A 22,945-nucleotide genomic window follows, 5' to 3' on the forward strand; every position below is an offset into this window, starting at 1 on the left:
GAATCGCTCAGCGCTGATCAAGAATTCTCATAAATGATGGGCGTCATGCTCAAACAGACGCCCCATGTCGCGGGTTTGCATCGCACTCCGTCGCGCTGCACCCGCGCAGTCACGTGCCGCTGTCAGCCTTGCTGCCTCAATGCTCAGGCACCCTTGCGCAGCACTTCAAGCTTCGGTTCGGCAATGACCTCAAGTCACCTCATATTATTGTCGCTACCCAAACTTCGACAACTCCCACCGATCGAAACAATCCGCCATCATGCTCGCCGCACGTGTCTCTCGCGCTACGCCGCGCCTCACCCAGCAGCTGCGCACTCCCGCCCAGCGTCGCTTCGCTAGCACCAACGAGTTCATCAATGAGCGCCAGCACATCAAGGAGCACGCTCAGGGCACCACCGGTACGCTCCCCAGCGCCAATTGATCCCGAGGAACCACATACTGACTACTTGCAGAGCTGTGGAGGAAGATTTCCCTCTAGTATGTCACCCACCGCCGCCGTCCGAGGCTTTGTCAATACGCGCACAAATACAACACACGAGATGCCGAATTAGGCCGACATGAATTTGGACAGGGACCAAGGCTGACATTGACTGCAGCGGTGTTGCGCCCTGCCTTTTGTTTGCTGGAGCCAACGCATACTACCTGTGGACTGAGCACTGGAGCCACTGGGACCACATGCCTCCTCTGGAGGAGCGCACCGAGTACGCTTACCAGAACATCCGCACCAAGAACTACCAGTGGGGTAACGGCGACAAGGTAAGACTGAATGTCTGAATTACAATGGCACGTGAACTAACAATCGTATAGACTCTTTTGTAAGCTTTTTTCTTCCTGACGGTGGCATCAGGGCAGCAACTCCATGAGGCGGAACACTTTTACTAACCCATACAGCTGGAACGACGACGTCAACTTCCACCGCAAAGATAAGGTCTAAAGCAGATTTCGATCAACGATGGACATTGGTACTAGGCGGATGTTAGAGATGCTCTTCGGGCAAACTTGTAAATGTCCCAACTGGACATGAATTCATATTTCCTTTGTGCAAAGACGCGTGCGCTGTCAACAGTTTCCCGTGAATACCCTATGCGATTTTTCGTGACACCATGGGACAGAGACATCTGTGAGATGTCTCGAGAATGTATCAATTGATATTGGCAAGCTGCCTCTCGTACACAAGCAAAATATCGGCGTTTTTCCTTCGGCATCGCGGCATTGAATTCTGATATACGATGAAAATTCGTAAGATAAAAAAACATATTTTTACTACCAATATTGCCTCCGAGAATTGCCGTCCAGATATGTGTTGTCCGTTCTTGTCTCGAGAACGTGTTGAATGTCGTCGGGTAGGCGAGCTTCGCGCAGCCTCCGGCCGTCAACAACCGCACCTACCACGAATCGCAGTTGCTCATCAACCACGACGCTACAGTATCTTCGGGAATCACAAACGAAGGCTTGGCCTCTGAGGTACGAACGGATTGATGGTCAAAATTAGTATCGGAATCTGATTGAGCATCAAAGGCCGTCAAACGATACTTATGACTGCCGACGCGTCGCCAATTCTAGCCATGAACTTGGTCAAACAGTGAAAGCGACCTCTCATAACATGGCTCGCTACCTCACACCTGCCAAGATTGGCCTGCTCGTCCTCATAGAACTCTACACCGAGGAAGCCATCCCGAACGATGCCATCCTGCCAGTTCTCTCATTCATCACCTCGAACTTGGTCGACCGGGACACGCACAACCGCTCGTTCAATGCTGATGAAAAGTCAGCATGGGCCAACGCAGAGCGAACGATCAGTCTCGTGGTGTCCATAAAAGACTTTGAGAAACTTTTGGGCAGCTACTCGTTCTTGATGGGGTTCCCTGGGAGGCGACTGTGGGATCAATTCTTGGGGAAAATGTGGGATCTGAACTCCCTCAATGCGATGCACGCGTTTCTCGCCAATCTGCCAAGGCTGTTGGCGAGAACTGCAATGGAGCTGAAACAAGAAGCAGGAGGAGGAAGCTCAGAACCCGAAGCTGGCATCAAGATCTCGCGAAACTCACTCTTCGGCCTATTCATCCGCCGTGTCGGGTCCGAGCTGGGACGGCTACAGTTTCACGACACAACCGAGTTATGGAAGTGCTTTGTGCAGTACAGACAGCCTACAGCTCACTACCTACGCCGGAAGCTGCCGGGATTCGAAAGACTGAGCTTTGACGAAGTGCTCTCCACAGGGGAGGGGCAAGAATGGGATGCTGAGACTGTGTCCAGGTTGACATTCATAGCTTATGGTGGCATGCTGGCTGGAGAGCACGCAAGCGCACTGCCAGTCAGTACAAACGACGTCGAGGCTCTGTTGGAGTTCCAAATTGAGCAAATGCAAAGTGTGTTACCAGGATCTGAATGCTCTACTTTCGCGCTGACGCATGGCAGGGTACGGTGCCAGAGTTGCACCGGATTTGAGACAGCAGCTGGACATTCTACTGCGCGAATCGATTTCGATACCCAGTTTAGCACACTACCTGAAGTAAGGTCCAAGTCACCGTTTGCTCCAGAGATGCTAATTTGGCCAGCTTCCTCAACGCATGGCAAGCAGGCGACTACGCAACAGCTTTCGATCTACTTCATCGATACTTCGACTATGCCATGCACACTGAGCATCAGAGCTCTTACCAATACGGATTGATGAACCACGCTGTCCTCCAGGCGGACTTTGGCTGCTACAAAGAGGCGTACGAGGCGATGCTCGAGACAGTCACTACCGCCAGAGAAAACAAGGACATGCGGTGTCTCAACTTTGCTTTGAATTGGCTATTTCAATTCGAACAATCCAGACCATATCTCGTGAGTCAGTTGAGGTCCCGTGATGACGACTCGAACGGCGTGCTGGGAACGAGCAGGAAGATCCTCGCCTATCTTCGTGTCAACGCGAAGGACGCGAAGATGTGGTCGCTCTACTGCACAGTGTGGCTAAGCGAAGCGAAGCTTTGCTTGCTCAACGGAGAGAGTACAGCCACAGCCGTGGAGAATATGGTACGAAGCTCACACCTGGCCCTGAAATACAACGTGAAAGGAGTGATGGGGGCACAGGCTTTGTTTTGGTCTGCCTACTGGGACAGGACCGGCCTTACATGTCTGGCTAACTTGGCCAGCGATGTCTTCTTGCAATGCCATACGGGCAATGCGGCGTTTGAAGACGAGCTGAATCACACTTGGGTGCTCGCATCAGGCCTCGTGCGGAAAGGTCGATATGACGAGGGCCTCCAGGCACTGGAGAGCCTCGACCAGAACGCATTGAGATCGCTCAAGTTCAACCAACTATGGCACAAGTACCGGGGTATCCTCAAGCTTCAACGCGATCTGCGCCACAACAATCTTCGTGGAGCTGAGCAGCTGTTGTACCAACTGCTACAGACCAGGACGGACGACATGAGCCTGGAGATGGCGTATCTCCTTGACTCGCTTCATATTGAATACCTCACCCAGCGGGGGGACATCCAAAGTGCCTTCACCAAGACCAATGCGGCTCTGGCGAAATTCCGGGAGGAGAATAGAGATCTTGCGCTCCGGGTCGACATGTTGCTGCGCAAGGTGAAGCTGCTGAGTCTAGCTGGACGTCCACAACGAGGATTCTCCATCGCGATCAACGCTATCAACATTGCGTGGCGTGCACGGCTGGTCCTCCAGCTGTGGGACGCGTTGGGCGTACTGTCCAGTATCCTCGTTTCCTTTGGCGAGTTTGACGCTGCAAGTCAGATCCTCATTGCTGTCATCCCCCGCGCCATAGAAACGGACTCTTTGTTCCTGGTAGCCCAGCTATACGCATATCTGGCGGATGCGTGTATGGGCCTCGCAGGACAGGAGCCGCCCAAGTCTACAAAGCGAACGGAGCATATGACCGCCGCATTGGCGGCCGTCAACAAAGCATTCGACTATTACTCGAGCATCGAGGACATTGGTAAACAATGCGAGATGATGGCCAAGAAGGCCATGATCATGAAGTTGTCGGGGGACATGGAGCTGGCCGCAGATTATGCCGCAGCGTACGTGTCGCTGAAGAAGACTGCTGAAGCGTTAAGCTCGGGTGGTTCGTAATGTTCGTTATGGTTCTACATACATGAGTATATGATTATACACGTCCTGCAAATCGTACAGCGCTCGAGGTTACCAGTGTATCTTTTCGCCTTTCCTTGTCCGTAATTGCCCTTCCACCGATGGCGCTTCGCTCATCGCCCTGTTCTTGTCCACAATGGTGTCTCCTTCTCCAACATCGTTTGTGGCCCATATCCTTTCAATGCACATCTCGAATGGCCCCTCTTTCCGATCTGTGAGGCCGATGCCCACGGTCTTGACTTTTTGTCGTAATAGCTCCGTCTGCGGCTCGACCACAAAGCCAAAGTTGGTCCTCACAAAATCGTTCCACCGGACAAGAATCGTCTCCCACTTTCCCGGCTGTGAGGCAAAAAGTCTGTGCTGGTGGAGATCTGACGGTTCAATTCCGTCTGTCTGCACGTTGATGAAATAAGCCCTGCCGTCCGACTTTATGCGCATGGCCAGATATGTGTAGGGATCAATGTCCCAGTACGACCGCCCCAAGAGCGTTGGATGTTGATTCGGTGTACGAAAAGCGGCGTAGCCTGTTCTTTGGATGGTCGGTTTGTCGGAGGGTAGAGCGGTAGATATTGAGCCGTGGAAGCGGGCATAGGCATGTGAAGATGTGGAAGAGGGAGACTCAAGATCGAGGTTGGCTACGGAGGAGCCGCCAATGGTAGCGTCGGACATGAGTATACATGATGATATGGCGGACGGCGAGTTGAATTCGTACAGAGGACGGGGGCCCTGGGGTCCTTTGACAGCCTCGAGCTTGAGAGCTGCTTGTGTCAGTCGAGACAAGAAGAGTGAGGATGTGCGACGAACCAATGCTTGTGCGCCGGGTGAGCTCGTCCCAGCTTCGCCCCAAGACGCCCTTGTTCAAGGGCCGTGTAGTCGCGCGCATTGTTTCTGTTGTGTCTTGGCCTCAGAATATCTGTGAGCACGCGCAGCTCATTCGACGCTATGCTTCCCTAGTGAAGGACTTCCTCGAGCCTCTTGGTTCGCGATGATGCTATGGTTGGAGTTGGGCGATTTGCACCCGGAAAGTGGTTCGAATTAGCTGACACTGTGCGGTCAAGCATCCGATCGACACCTGCTTGCCCTGTCCCAATTGCGGACCGGAGTTCTTCCGCCTTGACCTGGGCGATCTCGAAATATTTCCACGCGCGACGCCAAACCCGCCCATCCCCAAGCCGAACCAAGCATGGGGCTACACACCCGGTAGCACCGATCATCTCCTCCCCGTTCTCGTCTTCCAGCTTGCTACCTGTCTCCATGTCGTCCACCACTCGTCTTGTGCCGTTGCGGCGCCCTCTGTTCCCCCCGCTCAACCAAGTCCGCTACAACACTCGTTCGCCCGACCAGGAAAGGCGCATGCTGAGACTCCATAACCGCAAAAGAAACCACCTCGAAAAGCCGACCAAGAAAACCGATGGGTACACGCTCGCAGGGCATCATGCCGATATAGTGCGCAAGCAACTAGAGTCGGGAACGCAGCCCCTATTTCCCAGTACGCACTCGGATCAGTCCACTACTGCCAACCTTCCCCTTGCTGACCGATTATGTTAGAAACATTCGTCTCCCTCCCGATAAAGAAATACCTCGGCCCCGAGTTCTTCCAATATTCATGGCTCCGGTTCAAAGCCTGGGCTCAAGTCTTTGCCTCCAACTTGGTCCTCAAATGGCAAAGCGCAGATACGACTTTTGGCCGTGCGAAATGGAAGATGAACAAGTCCAGAATTCCGCCGACCGCGCAAGCCTTATATCGAGATCTCTTGGAAGCGTTCGCCGCAGGGGACGTGGCTACGATCGAGAAGGTAGCCACTCCGGCGTTTGGGAAGAAGTACATCCATGCGATTCAGAAGCGCAAGCCGGGCGAGAACATGTCGTTTGAGATCGAATTCACTAAAGGCTGGTGGTACCCGCGATTGATGAGCTACATGGCGACAAATGTCAGCCCTGCGGATGATCTCCTCATGGGCGAGCAGGCGGTCGTGGCCATCTCCTCGATACAACGCCTTCACAAGGGAGACGACGTCAAGGAACAAAGAGTGCTTGAGTACGTGGTGGTGAGGAGGGAGTTCCGCAGGGGTGCATATTTGCCAGTAAGCGAGTGGAGAATTTGGCAGACGACGAAACCGACAACATTGGAAGCGTGGAACGAGGCCGAGGCGTCGTTCAACGAACGGTTGCTCCAGCAGTTCGGCTCAGAAATAGGACACAAGAAGTCTACCGAGGAGAAGAAGGCAAAGGCATGAGCGAGAGGGGATTTCTTGTACCATCTGTATATTGTATAAGCACACTGTACTATCCAACGACCGGCTTTTGCAGGTATGGGGAGCATTGGTTGCCTCGGTCCAAACCCATCATGTACAACATGTAGACAAACAAAGCCACCACCACCGAAATATTTCCCTCATCACTACATAGACATCCTATATAGCAGCGATCCTCATGACCATCCCTTCACCCTTTTTCATGCATCGCGGTCGTCAACCGGTTGCGGTTGATTAGAAGAACTTTCCAGGTGCCTTGGGACCAACGCTGTCCTCCTGAGAAACCTCGTCACCCACGGGTGCTACAGGAGCAACCGGTGCTTCGGGCTCGGGGCGGTCCAGAGCATCGAATCGCCTACCCTGCCTCTTGGCCATGACGTATTGGAACGCGAGTCTCACACCCAGGGCGCCAAAGCCCCAGATGACGCTGCCGACTGGAGCGGCAACGAACGCGCCGAATGTACCCCAGTCGTCTGCATACAAGCCTTTCTGGATGATGAGGAGCTCGGCACCCTCTTGAGCATTGCCGTAGTAGATGGTGCCAAAGATGAAGACCGTGAAAAGGCCACCAAGACCTCCGACCACGACCTCGAAGCCGCGCCACCAGTAGAAACTGTCCATCAAGCCGAGGCAGAGAATTGGGATAGTGGCGGCCGAGACAAGATCGCTGATCAGGTAAATCTGCAAGATGGAGGGTGCCTTGAGCGCCAGGACCACGACAGGAATGATGACGAGCAACACAAGACCGCGGATGACCCAGACATTGAGCTTGTTACGGAAGAGATCATTCGAGGCGGTGGAGACCATGGCAGTCTGGAAGCTGTCAAACGCAGCCGTGCTCAGACTGACAACCATGACCAAAACAATGCCAACGACCCAAGCCGGTAGGGCCTCGAGCAATGTGAAAAAGGCCACAGAGCCAAGCTGCGGCGGATCACCGGGCCAAAGTCCAGACCAGGTTGCGATCAGACCAGTCGATCCGATGAGGGTGATGATGACGGTCAACGCAGCAGTGGCAATGGACACGCCAATCCAGAGATCCTTGTCGGTCTTGGACGAGAACGTACGCAGCCAGAATTGGGCCAGGAAGAAGTCGTTGGTGAAGACGGCGACAGGCAAGATGTAAATGAGCTGCCACCCAAGGAGCGAAGGCTCGAGCAGGGGGGAGTCACGGACAAGCTCGGGCTTGACGTCCACCTTGACGCCGATGGAGATAGAGGCGATGATGATGAGACCGACGACCATGGACCCCTGTACGACATCGGTCATGAACGAGATCCTGAAACCACCCATGGCTGTCATAGTGTTAGCAAGAGTCCTGAGGCCAGCCCAACCCGACCACACTCACATGTGTAAATGGTGGTGATAGCCACCTGCACAATGATGACAGGCAAACCATCGAGACCCGTCAGCAAGTTCACGACCTGGCCCACGGCGGAGAGCTCGGAAATCATGTACAAGAACAGCGTGACCAGCGTCATGAAGCTCAAGTACAGCATGGTCACTGTGCCATAGCGCTGCCTAGTCCACTCGGTCAGGACGAAGCCCTCAGGACACTTGCGTCGAATGATGGGACCCAGCCATCCGAACAAGAGCATCGGCAAGGCGGACGCGAGGGAGTAGATGATCATGCCCTGTACGCCGGCAATGGTCGCCAGCTCGGGATACGAGAAGAGGATACCGGATCCGAGTGCTGAAGCTGTCGTTAGTATGTCAACATCTTTGATAGGGGGAGGAATGGCATTGGAGCGGCAGCACGTTTCCCACGCAAGCATTAACTTGATCGAGTATGACGGTACAATCTCAGCCTCTCCGTCCATGAGCGAGATGAGTCTCCAAACTCTCCTCGTGGAGAGCGTGGAAACCCCATCCGTCACGTCGAATCAGCGCCCGTAGTGAGCCGCATCCTCGCCTCCCTCCTCTGTACATCAGCGAGCAGAGAAGGAAGACGAGGACACAAAGATCATGGTTTGCTGATACGAACCTTGTCGCGCGCATAGTGGCGGCGGTCTACTCGAACAGTGTATAATACCCCTCGTGGCAAATCGCTGATTTTCGCTACCGCTGGATTTGGCGAGAGCATTGCTGCTCTACTCACCCGAAGCGATGAAGTTGAGTGCCAGAGGGAAGGCTGTGAGAAGTCAGTACGCCACGTTCATGGAGTTGGGACCGAGACCAGGGAGAAAGAAAGCTCATGCGATCATGAGCTATCTATCGTGCGGGTGAAGCTGTACCAGTCTGCGTCCTGTTGGCGGACACGAAGTTGACCTTGCTTTTATCCTTAAGGCGCCAGGCTATGGTGACGCCCATGACACTGCATCTCGTCAGCTCTCCTACATCCCCCAAGCGTTGGGAATGCTGGCGCATACATGAAGGCGCCATAGGTGAGGTAAATGATGGCGTTGGACGCCTCGAACGAGGGTTGGCCCATGCTGAACGTCGCGCAATGATTAAAGAGAGTCTAGCAATGTAAGATTGAATTTTTGGGCTCGATCTGACCTTGTCAGATTCTCAAGTAGTTGGGATGGGAGATCTCGTGAACCAAGATAATGAACAAGAAAATAATTCGCGCGACTTTAATAAAGTGCTTCTGTGTGTCTTCCCAATTTTCCGGTCGAGCACGCTAACTCCAGGCACCTTGTCTTTTTTAAATTTTACGTCCAGTCGTTTCTTGGTCTCAAAGCCTTTCCTGTTTGGGAACGCTAGCCAAGGCTTTCGACATCATCATTATCACCTTACAACCTCACCTCACCACGGCGCACATTTTGTTGGGGTACATCTCCCCTTGTGTCTGTGGTTTCGATTTTCTACTCTGACAACCGAAGCAAATCCGCAAACTAGCCTATATAACGAACGAAACGTCACCTCTTGAAGGAGGTACGAACGACCGAGGCATGCCCAATGGCCAAGGGCATACTGGTCCAGTAAGTAGACAAAGGCAATTACGAAAGATTGTGTGAAAAGCAAGTCCAGCAAATATAAAGCGATAAATCCAGCCTTGGTGACCTCAAGGGTTACCACTCGTTGAGAACCGCTGATGCCTCATCACTGAGGAGGAGGATGAGGTGGCGGCTGACCGGGATAAGGTGGTAGCCAACCGCTCATGATGAGGTGCTGGTAGAGATCCAGTGGGATGAAACCACCTTGTCCGGACATGATGCCGTATTGCTGTAGCGCAGGAGGACCGGTGAAACTACCAGGCAAACTCGTGGACTCGTGGCCTGCCTCCTGGACCACTTCTTCGGCGCATGGGTTGGCAGTGCCTGCCGCAGAAGGTGCACTCGATTCCTCAGAAGAGGCAACATTGGGAGCAGAATCCACTCGGGCTGGACGGTTTGGTGTCTTTCCCTTGGGCCCAGCCTCGTGATCTCGCTCAGCGAGAGCAGGGAAGGCCTCTCGAACGTCGCCCTGGGAAGAGCGAGACACAGACCCGCGCGTCCTGCTAGAATCGATGGTTGAGTACCTTCGCGAGGAAGCCGCCGCACGTGGACCGTGTGAAGGTGTTGTTGCAGTCAAAGTATTATCCCGGCGAGCTGACTGAATTCGCGAGGCGTTCAGAGAAGGGGGCGTCAGGACAGCAGTGCCATAGCCACCAGATCGAGACTCGTCGAAGCGATGAGAACGTGTAGAAGGTGGCGTAGCTGGCATGGTGTTTGGAAAGTTCGACGGCCCACCAATCGTGTTAGCAGCACGGTTCCCTGCGGTCCGAGCAGCGTTGGGAGCGCGATAACCCCCCGTGCCCTCGAAGGCGCGAGACTCGCGCCGTCGTACTGTAACTGTGCGGCCTTTCTAAGGCTGCCCATTCTGCAGTATGTCAGTGGAGAACCATCGAGTATCCCGTTGAGAAAATCGCTACACTTACCATTCCTTCGATTGCGCGGTCGACTGCATCAGGGGACAAGAACACGATGAAAGCGAATGCGCCCTCTCGACCTATTTCAAGGTTAGCACAAGTTCTAGTAGTACCCAGACGATCTGAAAGAGAACTTGGAAGGCACATGTCGAGAAATAAGTCAAAACTTACCGGGAATCGGGCGGCCGTCATCGTCAAACCAAATCTTCTGGCGTAGATCGACCTGGTATACTTGACCGAAACATTCAAACTCGTTCTCGAGCTCGAGCTCGGTGACACCTCCTGGCAAGTTGCCGACCCAAGCAGAGCGCGAGTCCTGTTCATACTGTTCCATGGGATCCAGTGCGCGGCGAGTGTAGGAATCGGCGCGAGACTCATAGAGCTGGATCTGGTATCGCTTTCCAAGTGAAGCCTGGAGAGACTAAGACACGCAAATGGGTCAGTGTTGTGGTTCAACTACTCTGTCTCACAAAAGCGACGTACCTTGACATCCCGTCCCTTCTCAAAACGCTTGAAGATGACGAGGAGCCCGTCCACCACACCTAGTTGGCGCTTCTGACGGGATGACAGGCGCTCGACCTCGAAGATCTCGCCAAAGTTCCGCATGAGATCGCGTACCTCGGTGGCGTCGCGCGGAGTGATGCGCGAATTCAGGGCATCCATGACGACCCATTTGCCTGTTGTAATGTTATTGATGCTGTTCGACAACTAACTGGTGCCCAGGGATTTTTGGCAGTTGAGGTTTGGGAATGACTGAGAGCAAAGGCAGACATGGTGACCTAGGACAAACTTGGGCAAAAGAGGGACGTCTGGTGACTTACAGTTGGCGTTGGCCCGCTCGATGCGGCAGGGACGGTCGCAAATATACAAACCTCGGCCGCGGGACAGAGCTGTCTCCATGGCTTCGTCGGTCTAGAGGAAGTCAGAAAAGGCCACATCAAAAGAACAGGACATCGAACAGTAAATTGGCAGAACGCATACGGGTTGCCCTTGTGGGGATCACGACGGATCTTGACAAAGACCGTGCCGAAGCGTGTAAAGGCCCGGGTAACTTCTTCCCTGAGGACGTCGACAGATTCCTCGCGGTTGAGACTATGCGGAATTAGAGCTGACACCCGAGTCGAAGTAAACTCTGCAGAACTTACTTGGCTACAAAGGCACAAGCCGAAGGACGGTAGATCATCTGCGCGTCCAGTGTAGTACCAGGCGGCATTTCGTGGTTATTCTCACGGGAGCGAACGACCTGGTTCCCTTCGTCTGAGTTCTCGTTTTCGAAGGTGCGCTTTCTGATGTCGTTATCGCCGGGGTTTACGAAGGGGTCATGGGCGTCGTCATGAGCATGGGACGATGTAGTGCTGTCGCCAAGGTCAGTTGCCTGTATTTGTGAGCTGATATGGAGTAACATACCCCGAATTTTCCGAGTTTGCGTAGCGCACGTGTTCTAGGTTGCGCTGCTTGGTGTAGCGATTTTCCGCGGGAGATCTGTGAGTGGTTAGTCAGTCCTCCTGATATAAACAACAACCACCACATGTAAAATGCATACGTTTTCGATGGGGAAAATGAGCGAGCTACTCGGAGATTCTTATCAGTCTTGATTCGGGATTTCTTGCTTCGACCGGCGAAGTTGACTGACGATCCTTGACATTGTTAGTTTCCAATCCACGGACAGACAAGTGCTAGTACTTGGACACGGAAGGGCGCTATGAGCCTATGCAGCAGCAACTGTGGACATTCGTACACATCAAAATATCTGCTAGACAGAATTTGCACTTCTCTGCGCTTGCGTCAAGTTGAAATAATCCGCTTGGACCAATGCCAGAGACTCAGTCTTCTTCTCAGCGAAGCTTAATCGGCACTGGGTGCCTGATTGGCATGGGTACCCCATGGCCCGAGCCGATGCGAAATGTGGAAAGGATGTATTTTGGGGGGAGATGAAGGATTTGGATGTTTCAAAGAGCGCATTGAACAAGCCTTTGCAGGAGATCGCGTTTGTTGCTTCCGTGGTGTTTGTGTGTCCGTTTGCGTGTCCGGGCAAACATGAAAGCTACAACCCAACGTTGCTCGTCAAACTCGAGGGAGTCATGCAATGTGAACAAACTTTCTTTCAGCTCCTCACACAAGATTGTGCGACCGCAGCTTTGTTGCTGTTGGGTGACAGTGTGATTGAGTGACCAACAGAGGGAGTGCAGAGATCAACTCGGGACTCGGAAGCATGCCCTCCCGAAGAGCGTGGTTTCCTTTTCATTCTCTATGACAGAGCTTTGTGGAAGACAATTGGCAAGAAAAGGTTCGTTGTGGAGGGAAAGACTGGCAGTTCTGTTTTGGTCTGACCGACGCGTGAAAGCACCCATCGCGGCTCAGCAAGAAAGTGACTTTCGGCATGACTGCCAGTGCAGCGAAAGCAGTGGCAAGGACAAGTCGCCTCAAAGGTAAACAAACAGAATTGTGGTGGTGGTTTGCAAAGAAATCCAGGGGCAGTCCAGAGAATAAAAGAAGACTCACCGCGAGGGGGGACCTGCAAACCGGTCGTGGAGCTTGCAGAGGACACGTTGGCGCCCGAGCTTGTACCGTCGTCGGTGGATGCGTGCAAATCGTCGAAGGACTTGCTCTTGCCCATCAGATCAGCCCCTTCGGCCTTCTTCCTGGGAGTTCGATAGTTCGCCATCTGTGAAGGGCATTAGCAATGACGACTGCGAACAGAGAGCGCGTGGCTGGGCATATTATGACTTACAATGTGACTAGTAAGCGTTCAGTAGCTGAAGAGGAGATGTAGAGGTATAGTCCTGGATGTAAAGGCTTTTTAGCTCGGAGTGGATCTGGTGATGAAAAGTTGGAGGTTGAACTGTTGCAATGTGGTGAAGATTCTCAAAGGGAAAAGAAGCACCAACAGCTCAAGCAGTTCAGACAGCGAGTATAAAAGAAACAACAGGCCTCGACGAAGAGCCTTGAACAGATGTTCGAGCAGACTCGGCTTCGAGTTTAGCGAAGATGGAGGAAAGTGGGGATGTGGATAGAGAGATGTGTAAGGAGGAAGAGGAATAGAAAGTCGAGGAAGAGGAGAAGGAGGATGGAGAGAGGGGCACTCAACGCGTGGATATGGTCACAGCTTCACAAGCGGAGCAGACGAGAGACTCGGGCAGCCAAGACTCACAAGCCTCCACTGGCAGTTAGCTTTGGAAAACCCCTGAGATGGGACGAGGGTGTGCAGACGCTGTTGTAGAAGGAGTGTTGACTGAGATACTCCTGACCTCGTGATGGAGAGCGAGTCTCGTTCATCGGATGATGAACAAAAGCGAGAACAAGGTCTTTCATCAGTGAGCACTGGGCGTAGAAGGTCGGTATCATCGTTGAGAAGGAATCGTTTTCACGCAACACTGCAAGCTCTCGTGAACGTAGTCTTTGTAGTTGCTGATTGGGACTATGGGACCGGGACAAGGTGAGTTTGATGCCTTCAAAACATGGACCCTGAAAACAACAGGTATCTACTCTCCATTTTCAACATATGGCCAAAGGCTCTACAATGCTAACCACGGTCTGTCCCAGGAGGAGATGGGTGGCTAGACTCCATGCCTACGCCCACCTACGTCGTGTATAAAAAAATAAAAAAAAAAAAAAAAAAAAAACAGAGTCACAGGTAGACCAATCTTGGGTCAGGGAAGTGAGTCTAAGACTAAATCCGCACAATTGAAAATTTTGCTAGCAACATACGTGACGAGGCTTGTGAATTTCTGATGCGTCATGCGGACAGATCGTGGTAAAAATAGCCTTCACCTCATTCTTCGTTGAATTGTATGCACGTCATGTGCATTTTTCTCGGAACGACTGCTCCCAGGGCGCTCCAGGCTCACTACAATTGCTGGGACCTGTTGTGATGAACCCATTAGTCTGTGTTGTCTAGCACACGCAGGGGTTGCAAGAGAAGCGTCGATCTACAGCCGGTGGAGACATTGAACTCCGCAATTTGAGACATCCAAGAAACTCCCACGCGTTCCTAAATAACACAGATGTTCGATGTTACATTCTAGATAGAGCTCAGAGACTTGATACCGCGTGGCGACCTTTCGAGCTCACTCTCGGGTTCTTGGGAAGGGATTTGCGGCCCATGTTGCTCATTGTGCTTACTTCACGCTCGCTCGTGCTTTGCCGTAGCGTAGTATCGTTCTGCGATCGTTGTGCACGACTGGTGTGTGCAGATCGAGGATAGACAACAGCTAACTTAGTGCGAGTCTCAACCAGAGCCTCTATGTGAGTCATGTCTCATGCAGCGCGCCTCGTCACTCACAAGCTGTGGTGGGGAAAGGTGATTCTTCGGCCGATGAACAAACTGAATGTAGATCGTCATCGGAGCGTTGGCCTCAACAATGACTGCAAGCTGTTTGTCTACAAGCAATTCAAGGATGCGCACGTCTCCCCGACACATGATGGCATGCAACTCCCACTTCTCCAGCGATAGCGCCACTAAGTGGGAACCGGGGAGTAACGAACATGTCAAGGCCTTTAAATTGCGGATCCTAGGGGCGTGTAGTTGAATGATTCACAAGGCTTGAGGGGGCCACAAGGTAAGACCTTGATAACGCACGGGTAAGTAATCTACAGCTCCAGAACCGCGCCCACAGAGTGTAGAACGACGCGGGTCTGCCTGATAGCCTGGTAGGGCTGACCAGTATTGCGTATGTACGCCAATCAGCCACATTCAGAGCACAGGGGAATTTCCTTTTGGCCTGTTTGATAACCAGCGACACACAAGTCACAAAGCGGGGGGCTGATCTACTTCATGAGATTGTTTACCTGAGGCGGGCGCTTCAGCCCTGATTATGGCATGTCGAATGTGAAATTCCAAATCAATGAGAACTTATGCGAGCGTCGATTTTGAACTGTACTGCTGAATCGTTGGGTGCCATGAGTTGTTGACGCGTGTGAGTGATTGACAAATAGCGATTCCGAGGTAAATTGGACTGACTTTCAAAACAGCAGGGCGCCAAATAATCGTTTTGTAGTTTCGTAGTCAATTATATTCAGTCAAAGAGCCTAGTTCCATGGCTGAGCCTGCCGCGTTGAATATTGGCGGGCAAAGAAAGGTGCCCGTTCAGAGTACGTGTAGGTCCACGTCCGTCTCGCCCTCAGTACATTAGTACACAAGTCGCCTGTTAACGGAGGAAAACACATCTTTTGGGTTTTGTTTTTGCGGCTCCGACTTGGAGAGCTAATCCGAGCAAGATTTGCCAGACCTTTAAATACCTAATAAGGGGATCTAAGTTCCTCTCGTGGATTTGCCTTTTCTCCGGCCATTCCCTCTGGCGCAAAATCATCCTCGCCTAGTTTCATTACGGTTGTAAAAGCCAAAGACTATTTCATATGGACTATGGGCAGAGATAGTATTCATACGAAAGGAAAGCCCTAATATATTACTTCGACAAACTCTAGAGGCATAGGCAACATATTTGGATGCGGGAAAAAGAATTCAAGCACATTGGTGAAGCTGCCTACCCCGATTCTTTGAAGCGAATCACAAGTTACGCGCAACAAGCCAAATGACGGGAATTATCGCAGTTGAACTTGCAATTGGGGTAGACGCGAATAACTATGTCCCTTCGTCGCAGCGTACGTTGTTCTAGGGGGTATCAATCGTCGATGAGTACGATTGACCGTACTAAGCCACTTTCCCCTCTTCCATTGGGACCTGAGCAATAATCTGAGAAAGGAGTTTCACTCTCTCCCGCAACATCCCCATCTCCGTTATACAATCTGCTGCCCGACAAAGATCAATCAGCTCGAGAAGGTTGAAAAGCAGCGCGCTAGAGTCTCCCGTAAAGTGTTCCTGAGGTCTTGTGACGAGTTGGGCAATGACCTTCCGGGCTTGGTCCTCCTGGCCAACGCGAAAGAGGCACGAGGCCTGCAACACCTGGGCAGGCAGAAGTTTGCTCTGATATGAGCTCTCCATCTCAGGAGTTACCAAGTCGACGGCTCGTTGGACGAATGGAATTGTCTCAGCATACCCCCCGGCCGACTCCATCGCAGTCGCAATCGTAAGCAGAGCGTTAATCACGAACTCGGCCGTGCTTCCCTCGCCATCCTGAATACAGGCCACCTCTTTTTCGCCTAGCCTCATTGCTTCAGAGAATTTTCTCTGTTTGAGAAGGATATGTCGAAGGTTTCCCATGGCAGCTAAGGAGTGATTGTGTTGTGATCCCAGGATCTCGGATCTCACTGCAATTACTTGACTCCCGAGAGACTCTGCTTTTTCCCATTGCGTCAGCTCTCCAAGTGCGAAGGAAAGGTTTCCCATAACCATGGCGGTATGTTGGTCCTTGAGACCTAGGTGTGTGTTGCATTCCAGTAGCAGTGCCTCGAGGACTTGGACAGCTTCTTCGTTATCTCCTTTGCCAATCAGCCGGGTCGCAATGTTGTTGATTGCTATGCACGCAGTAGCGGCGTTTGCTGAACTCTGTTTGATCCATGTTTGGACGCGATGAAGGCAATCACGTGCTTGCTCATGCTTTCCACACTGATGAGAAAAGAAGCCTAAGCGGCATACGTCCTCGGCGTGCTTCGGAGACAATTTTCCCAATTTCCCGAGGTGATCTGAGGACTTTACTAAGTCTTCCATCATCTCCAGTGCTCTAGGTACATTGTCGGACATGAAGTACGCAAATGCCAAACTCCTTCGCGCGGCTCGGGTATTTGTGTGGAAAGAACCTAGATGAGCCAGGCAATCCCTGACCATGGACTCACCAAGAGTTACCGCCTCTTTGATACGGCCACAGTCCAAGTAGTCGTCAATCAAATTGACCGCGCTGTCAAGTCGCTGAGTGTCCTCATGGAGCTGGGAATCAGCATAAGTGTCCAGGATCTCTCTGTTTAATTTCATCGCTTTGTCGGCATCGCCGAGCCTCGAGTGGATCAGTGCTACAGTTGATTTCAGATTGGCCTGATCTGTGGGCATCAGATCGGCTTCATCGAGCATTGACTGTGCTAAGTCAAGCGAGGCTTGGTCTTGTTTGTCCCATCCTAGCAGCTGCAGCAGGATCCCCTTAAGTCTTATCGTTGAGGCATGTCCAGCACCTAGCAAGTGGCCTCGCATTTTGACCATTTCGCGGTACTCTTCAATCGCAATGGAAAGCAGGCCCTGGTCACTGTATCGTTGAGGTAAGTTGTGGCGATAGCCGTGTCTGATGAGACTTGCAACAAGCCGTGGGTTTGCATGGGACTTCTTGATCTTCTCAAGCATTTTGGACAGATCCTGAGGTAGCTTACCGCTCAGTCGTAGCCACTCAGAGCTTTTGAACTCATCTGGACGAACACCAAATCCTATGCGGTAGCAGAAAGCCAACTGGAACGCAGCATTGCTTTTGCAACGGTTGCAGTCGTCGGTGCGTGCTGATCCCTCCACGCTCGCTGTTAGAGCCGCGTGAATCCTGTAATCACATGCTTCCAGGTCGAGGAGTATGTCCTCAAGCTTATAAATCAGTGAGAGCTAGTGCGCGTCCCTGGTTAAACGTACCGACAGGCGTCCATGCCACTGCGGAACAGAGGCCGGTATAGGAGTAGAAAACTGCACCTCGTCTCTTCCCTAAGATTAATCAACGTTTCGTAAATGACAGCCGGAGCCGATTGATGGTACCACATACAAAGTCTGCTGCTCTTCTTTCAGAATATTCACAATATGCTGCGCAGAGGCAGTTCTGGCGCCACTGTCCCGGAGAAGCGTCGCATTGAAGACTCTCTCGAGCTGGTCCCGAATACCTTCATCTAGATCTATGCGCTTCCTTAGTAATTGCAGAGCCCATTTAAGCATCGAGTCGGTCTCATCTTTGAGATGCTTAACGGCTTGGGTGGGGGCGAGTTGCTGTCTAAAGAGCGCCGCTTCGACAGTGGACGAATCATATCCCAAGTCGGCCAAACTCTCGTCTCTAAAAAATATCCAGAGGCATACAAGTCCGAAGGAGTAGATATCCATCTTCTTGGCATCTGCTAAAGAGTGATGTCTTGGGTGCCATTCAGGAGCTTCCCAGGGGATAGACCGCGAAACCAGGACAGGATTGTCATCCGAACTGGCAAAACTCGAGAACCCAAAATCGGCTAATGCTAGACTAATCTCATCTTTCGGTTCTTCCCATATCAGTATGTTTTGCGGTTTTATGTCTCCATGGACTACATCTGTGTTGCGCAGTCAGTCTACGAACCGAGCGGGGCCATAGAGCTTACTGCAGCTGTGCAAATGTGCCATGGCATTTGCGATCACGCCACACATGGCGAGGCGTGTTTGGCTGTCGAGATCTGGACGCCGCGCCATGAAGGAGCCTAGATCTCCCTGGTTGAACTTGGGGAAGACAAGGACTGGCAGAACCTGGCCGGTGGCTGCAAGAAACTCGAACGTGACACCAATGAGCATATTGATGAAGCCTTGTTTCTCCATAGAAGGATTGCTCAATATGGTGATCTCATTGATCATAGCCTCGTACTGGCGCTGTAGAACCCGGGCGTCAGATGCGTTCTTGACACTGCGGTTAAATCGCTTGAATGCAAACTCCATCTTCGCGTTCATGGGACTTTGATCCACGCGTCCCGTGGCACCGTCAAGTCCTAGCTGATCGAGCCCAGGCTCCCAGACCAGGGGAAGAATTTTGACGTCGAGTGCTTGTGCATGCTGCAGGAAGCGGATCAGATTTTCATGAGATCGATCATTGTTGGATTCCGGCTCAGGTATACCTAAGCCCTCGGGCTCCGGGGGGATGACGTCGACAGAGAAAGATGCCAAGTATGAGGACACGAACAGTGACATGGTATTTGAATGAACTGAGAACGAGGATTCCATGGGATTGAGGGACGGATGAACTTGGAGAGGACTTCAAGGCAGCGTCCAGCTCGATTAGGCCTCTTCAGCTACCCATTGACAGCCAGCCGCCTCATGTGTGTCACGTGGTGGCGCAAGGTAAGAAGTAAGCCACATTCGCCGAAATAGAGAGCACAAGCCATGATTCTACGAGATTTTTTTATCGTTTTCAAGAGTTATCTCCATTTAGGTAAAGTCAAAAACTTTCTTCGTGGAGAAAGCCCTGAAGCGAGATTGGCAACGGCCCAAAACTCAACCACGGGATCGAGCCCCAGCGAGTTGACTGGTACGGTCCCAGATCCAAAACCAGCTCCCAGTACCAACGCTGAGCATTATCATGGAGATAAACAAGATCCATATTTGCTTGTATATGAGTAGCTGAGGACCATCCTGCCCAGCTGTGCTTGAGGTTCCCATGCTTGCACTTGCAGGGGAGCGTATATCGACGAATACAGTGCTGAAGAAGGTCTGCCATTGGTTAGCCTTGAGTCTTGGGCGCTTCCAAAAGCTCACAATATGCCTGATGGAGACATACTATTACAAGGTTGGCTGGGAGATAGATGAGAGCAATGATAGTCGCGATGCGGGTGGTTCTGGAGTCGGTGCACGTGCGTTGTCCCATCTCGGCCATGGCCTTTGTCTCGAGTGCGTTGTCCTCTGCTAAGCGATGGAGCTGGGCACCGTTGCTAGCCAAGATGCCCTGGTTCCGGAAGTTTATGATAGAGTTGATCTAGCTGGTCAGAGAGACTGGGTATAGAATAGCGCACGCGGGACAGCCTGGCCAGATCTCTATGGAAACTCACCGTAGATCCCATATCAGCAGAATGGTCCAAAAGTTCGCTAGCAGTGGACTGATAGGCGTCAAGCTCCCTGGAAATGCTGTTGAGCTCTCGGCGAAAGGCATGCTCTGCAGAACGGGTGACCCCGGCTTGTTTGCGTATGGACTGTGCGAGGCTTGAGAGAGCTGTAACGATGCGCTGAGTGCCATCCAGAATGGTTTTGAAATGGTGTAACTTCCTTCGAATCGAGTATACATCTTGGCTGGTAGCAACGTCTACATTCAGCTGGAGGACTGGCTTGTGAAAAGCAGTACGGATGTCCTGTTCAAGGGTTGGTCATCAGCTGTTCTAAGCCCATCACGATGGGGTGAGATGCGCGGCTATACAGCTTCTGCCTGGAGCATTCCACGAGGCCGTAATGAAGGGAAATCAACAGACTTACTAGAGAAAGCAGTTGCTGGCTGATATTTTCCAGGTATTCCCGATTGTTGGCGATGGCAGACGACAAGCTGCGGAGGTGGAAAGCTAGAGGATGAGCAGTGCGGTCCATCTTAGCATCATGCATGCTAGTAACCCATCTTGCTGTTGGCTGAATAACGATCCATCTCGACTGAGAGCTAATAAACTTGTACCTCTGGTAGACGACTGATTGGCGACATGACCATGAGTCTGCGAGATCCCGGCCATGCTGCTCATAATGGCGTAAGTTATAGCAAACGTCTGGTATTCACAAGGTATCAGCGCCAGATAGAATGAGTGGGGATAGATGTAGATGCTCTGTAACGGAAAGGAGGAAACGAAGGAGAGGGTACATTGCATACCATAACCGAGATCTGTGACCGGAGAACGATGTGCCTGCGTGGAGTCTCCCTGCACATTTTCGTGGTCATCAATAGAATAATAGCAGTTGATGAAGTGCTCATCTCCTGGGCCAATCCTAGACCGCATGCCTCGAATCAGATCGATGAAGCGGGGGTTGGCCCGGACACTGAGACACAGCATCCGGAACATATCAAGGGTGACCTTGATACGGCTCCATGAATTTAGCCTGTATATGGAGCTGGGACGACCAAGATGTCAGGAAATGCCAATCGGACTAGACGCATGAGATGGCTCAGTTGGCCCACCACGACTTACACAATCTGGGTGCTTCCAGCCGGTGATGGTTTCTAGCACTCTTGTTAGTCACGTCACGACGGCCGCAATCGACGAGCGCATTGAACCTGCAGAGCCTCACGCAGGCAATCGGCATTTGTGATCGCCTCTGGCGAAGATAGTCTTCCGAGATCTCGGTTGGGCGGGAACTGGGAAACAGCATCGGAGGCATCGTCAGTTATCCGGCGTGGCTTTCCCTCCGGCAGACAAGGGTTCGTTGGGGCGTGTTGGCAGATGTCGAGGTGGCATGCCGTCTCGTCCGATACAAAAACATCTGGCGCCCATCGCATGAGATTCTCATGCGCCCGTTGTAGGTCGTTGACGTCGAGTCCAGCGCGAGATAGGCATAGTGGATATTTGCCTGCGCGCACTGGTGTAAAAGGCGGCGATGGAGAATCGGATTGTTTACTGTCCATGATTTGTAGTATATAGCGTAAGGGGGTGGAAAAAGTAATTATTCGCGGGGGTCTCCATCGAGACGATAGTACGGATACAGCTTTGGATCATGCGAGCACTAGCTGGGTGGTTCGAGGGGCGGCGCTCCGTCATGTGAGGCGGACCGGCCCAATCGTCTTCGTGACCATGCACCGCCCCCGCGCTGTTTTCCAGCATACAGCGGACAGGCTACAAATGCACGGAGTAGCAACCTCGACATCGGGCTCCCGTTCCAAGCCTTCTCGTCCTCGTCGACATCTCACTCGGAGACGCGATGGCAGTAGTCAACTCGCTCGCGCAACGCTACGTGGAGATGGACAAACTCACCCGTCTTCTGGCCGACAAGTTCGCCGCTGGCACATATAGCATCCAGGTGAGCCTGGCTTTTGAATGGGCTGACGTCCGACGCTACGGCTGACACGAGAGAACCGCGGCAGATTAGCGGCGATTACATCGAAGTCAGCACGCCGACGGGGCTCTCGGAGGTATCTGCTTCTTTCATGACCAATGCAGCTCCGTCTGTACTAATGAATGCTACCCGGCCACAGGCCGACATCAGCCTGGTGACCCAGCACGAGTGAAGGCATAGGTTGGGAGGATCCTGGACTGGACTCTGAAGGCGAGCGTATCGCGTAGGTTGCCCAACGGCATCTTTAGCGGGGGGATTCAGGCGGAAGGCCGCGGGGGCTGTTGTCCACGGCTGGAGCTCAGAGGCGTTTCAATGTCTTGCATGTTGTTGTCTTGAATGTGGCCAAGGATTCGCATAGTCTCTCGCGTCTGCATACCAAGATAAGACTTGAAAATGTCGGTGTTGACACAGATTCCGCCACGGAGGTCGGTGCCAAACGTTCTCGCTGGCCAAGACGTTAGACTGGAAGCGGGAGTAGCCAATAAATCTACAGGGAACTGATGAATGCCTCTATGGCGGAAGTCTAACAGCCCTGAACCTTGCTCGACGCCTGCTATGGATAGCCGCTAGTCACGTTACGATAGCGGTATCCGTGTCATTTGATATAACAAGGGTCTGAAGAATAGATATACTTGTAGTGCTGGTCACGACCGCTATCGGCCACGCTATAGGAATGAGATCCTTGCAGCAAGCAAAGTATACTAGTTGGTGGCGCTATTAGCGTTTCTCAAGCATCAGCAACCACATTGCACTAGCTCCAGCTCTTGGATCTCCGCCCAACTTTCAGCTTGAGCATTGGCACCTCACGGTGGGGTGCTCTCTGTCTCTGCAGGGACTGACACCGGAGCCTGGACGCCCAACCCTGGATCTTCTAGGAGTAATCAATCAATTCATTAATCCTGGCCAGACTTGCAAGCCTCAACTACATCGGTACGTAGTCTTGCACGAAGTCTAAGCGACCCTTGCCCTGGCCCGGCTAGTCAGCACCGCCGCTCTTGCTCAGGTTCTCGCCTCCCCTTGCTCTGTGATGCTCACCTCAAGTCACCTCCATCTCCCCATCCCTCCGACAGGATATCGGTCGTCAACCTCGTCGACTGCCCGCACGCCTCGCCTCAGCAGATCGCTTCC

At 52.4% G+C, this 22,945-nt stretch overlaps 7 protein-coding genes across 7 annotated transcripts; 3 read left to right on the forward strand and 4 right to left on the reverse strand.

Annotated features, from left to right (window-relative positions):
• Positions 1–259: 259 nt before the first annotated feature.
• J7T54_008509 (cytochrome c oxidase subunit 6a) lies at positions 260–934 on the forward strand (the record flags this gene model as incomplete). The annotated part of the gene is made up of 5 exons (XM_051507317.1): positions 260–398; positions 453–477; positions 597–756; positions 808–815; positions 892–934. The coding sequence occupies 5 exons, from the start codon at positions 260–262 to the stop codon at positions 932–934; spliced, it is 375 nt and encodes a 124-aa protein (XP_051361447.1).
• A 669-nt stretch (positions 935–1,603) lies between these two features.
• On the forward strand, positions 1,604–4,080 carry J7T54_008510 (uncharacterized protein; the record flags this gene model as incomplete). The annotated part of the gene is made up of 3 exons (XM_051507318.1): positions 1,604–2,369; positions 2,419–2,512; positions 2,559–4,080. The coding sequence occupies 3 exons, from the start codon at positions 1,604–1,606 to the stop codon at positions 4,078–4,080; spliced, it is 2,382 nt and encodes a 793-aa protein (XP_051361448.1).
• A 69-nt stretch (positions 4,081–4,149) lies between these two features.
• On the reverse strand, positions 4,150–4,981 carry J7T54_008511 (uncharacterized protein; the record flags this gene model as incomplete). The annotated part of the gene is made up of 2 exons (XM_051507319.1): positions 4,150–4,856; positions 4,903–4,981. The coding sequence occupies 2 exons, from the start codon at positions 4,979–4,981 to the stop codon at positions 4,150–4,152; spliced, it is 786 nt and encodes a 261-aa protein (XP_051361449.1).
• A 470-nt stretch (positions 4,982–5,451) lies between these two features.
• J7T54_008512 (uncharacterized protein) lies at positions 5,452–6,335 on the forward strand (the record flags this gene model as incomplete). Its single annotated transcript, XM_051507321.1, has 2 exons — positions 5,452–5,587; positions 5,647–6,335. The coding sequence occupies 2 exons, from the start codon at positions 5,452–5,454 to the stop codon at positions 6,333–6,335; spliced, it is 825 nt and encodes a 274-aa protein (XP_051361450.1).
• Positions 6,336–6,587: 252 nt separating this feature from the next.
• J7T54_008513 (urea transporter) lies at positions 6,588–8,784 on the reverse strand (the record flags this gene model as incomplete). Its single annotated transcript, XM_051507322.1, has 5 exons — positions 6,588–7,648; positions 7,702–8,046; positions 8,452–8,484; positions 8,588–8,667; positions 8,723–8,784. The coding sequence occupies 5 exons, from the start codon at positions 8,782–8,784 to the stop codon at positions 6,588–6,590; spliced, it is 1,581 nt and encodes a 526-aa protein (XP_051361451.1).
• A 614-nt stretch (positions 8,785–9,398) lies between these two features.
• Positions 9,399–12,871, reverse strand: J7T54_008514 (Nucleotide-binding; the record flags this gene model as incomplete). The annotated part of the gene is made up of 10 exons (XM_051507323.1): positions 9,399–9,761; positions 10,216–10,286; positions 10,378–10,627; positions 10,690–10,883; positions 11,028–11,118; positions 11,166–11,298; positions 11,352–11,561; positions 11,614–11,688; positions 11,750–11,843; positions 12,709–12,871. The coding sequence occupies 10 exons, from the start codon at positions 12,869–12,871 to the stop codon at positions 9,399–9,401; spliced, it is 1,644 nt and encodes a 547-aa protein (XP_051361452.1).
• A 5,505-nt stretch (positions 12,872–18,376) lies between these two features.
• Positions 18,377–21,070, reverse strand: J7T54_008515 (uncharacterized protein; the record flags this gene model as incomplete). The annotated part of the gene is made up of 8 exons (XM_051507324.1): positions 18,377–19,052; positions 19,389–19,507; positions 19,575–19,769; positions 19,843–20,139; positions 20,261–20,343; positions 20,640–20,878; positions 20,956–20,987; positions 21,056–21,070. 8 exons carry the CDS (start codon positions 21,068–21,070, stop codon positions 18,377–18,379), a joined length of 1,656 nt encoding a protein of 551 aa, XP_051361453.1.
• Between the last annotated feature and the right edge of the window lie 1,875 nt (positions 21,071–22,945).

The sequence above is a fragment of the Emericellopsis cladophorae genome (genome assembly GCF_022114955.1).
Source record: "Emericellopsis cladophorae strain MUM 19.33 chromosome Unknown NODE_30_length_267324_cov_122_989508, whole genome shotgun sequence".
NCBI lineage: Eukaryota > Fungi > Ascomycota > Sordariomycetes > Hypocreales > Bionectriaceae > Emericellopsis > Emericellopsis cladophorae.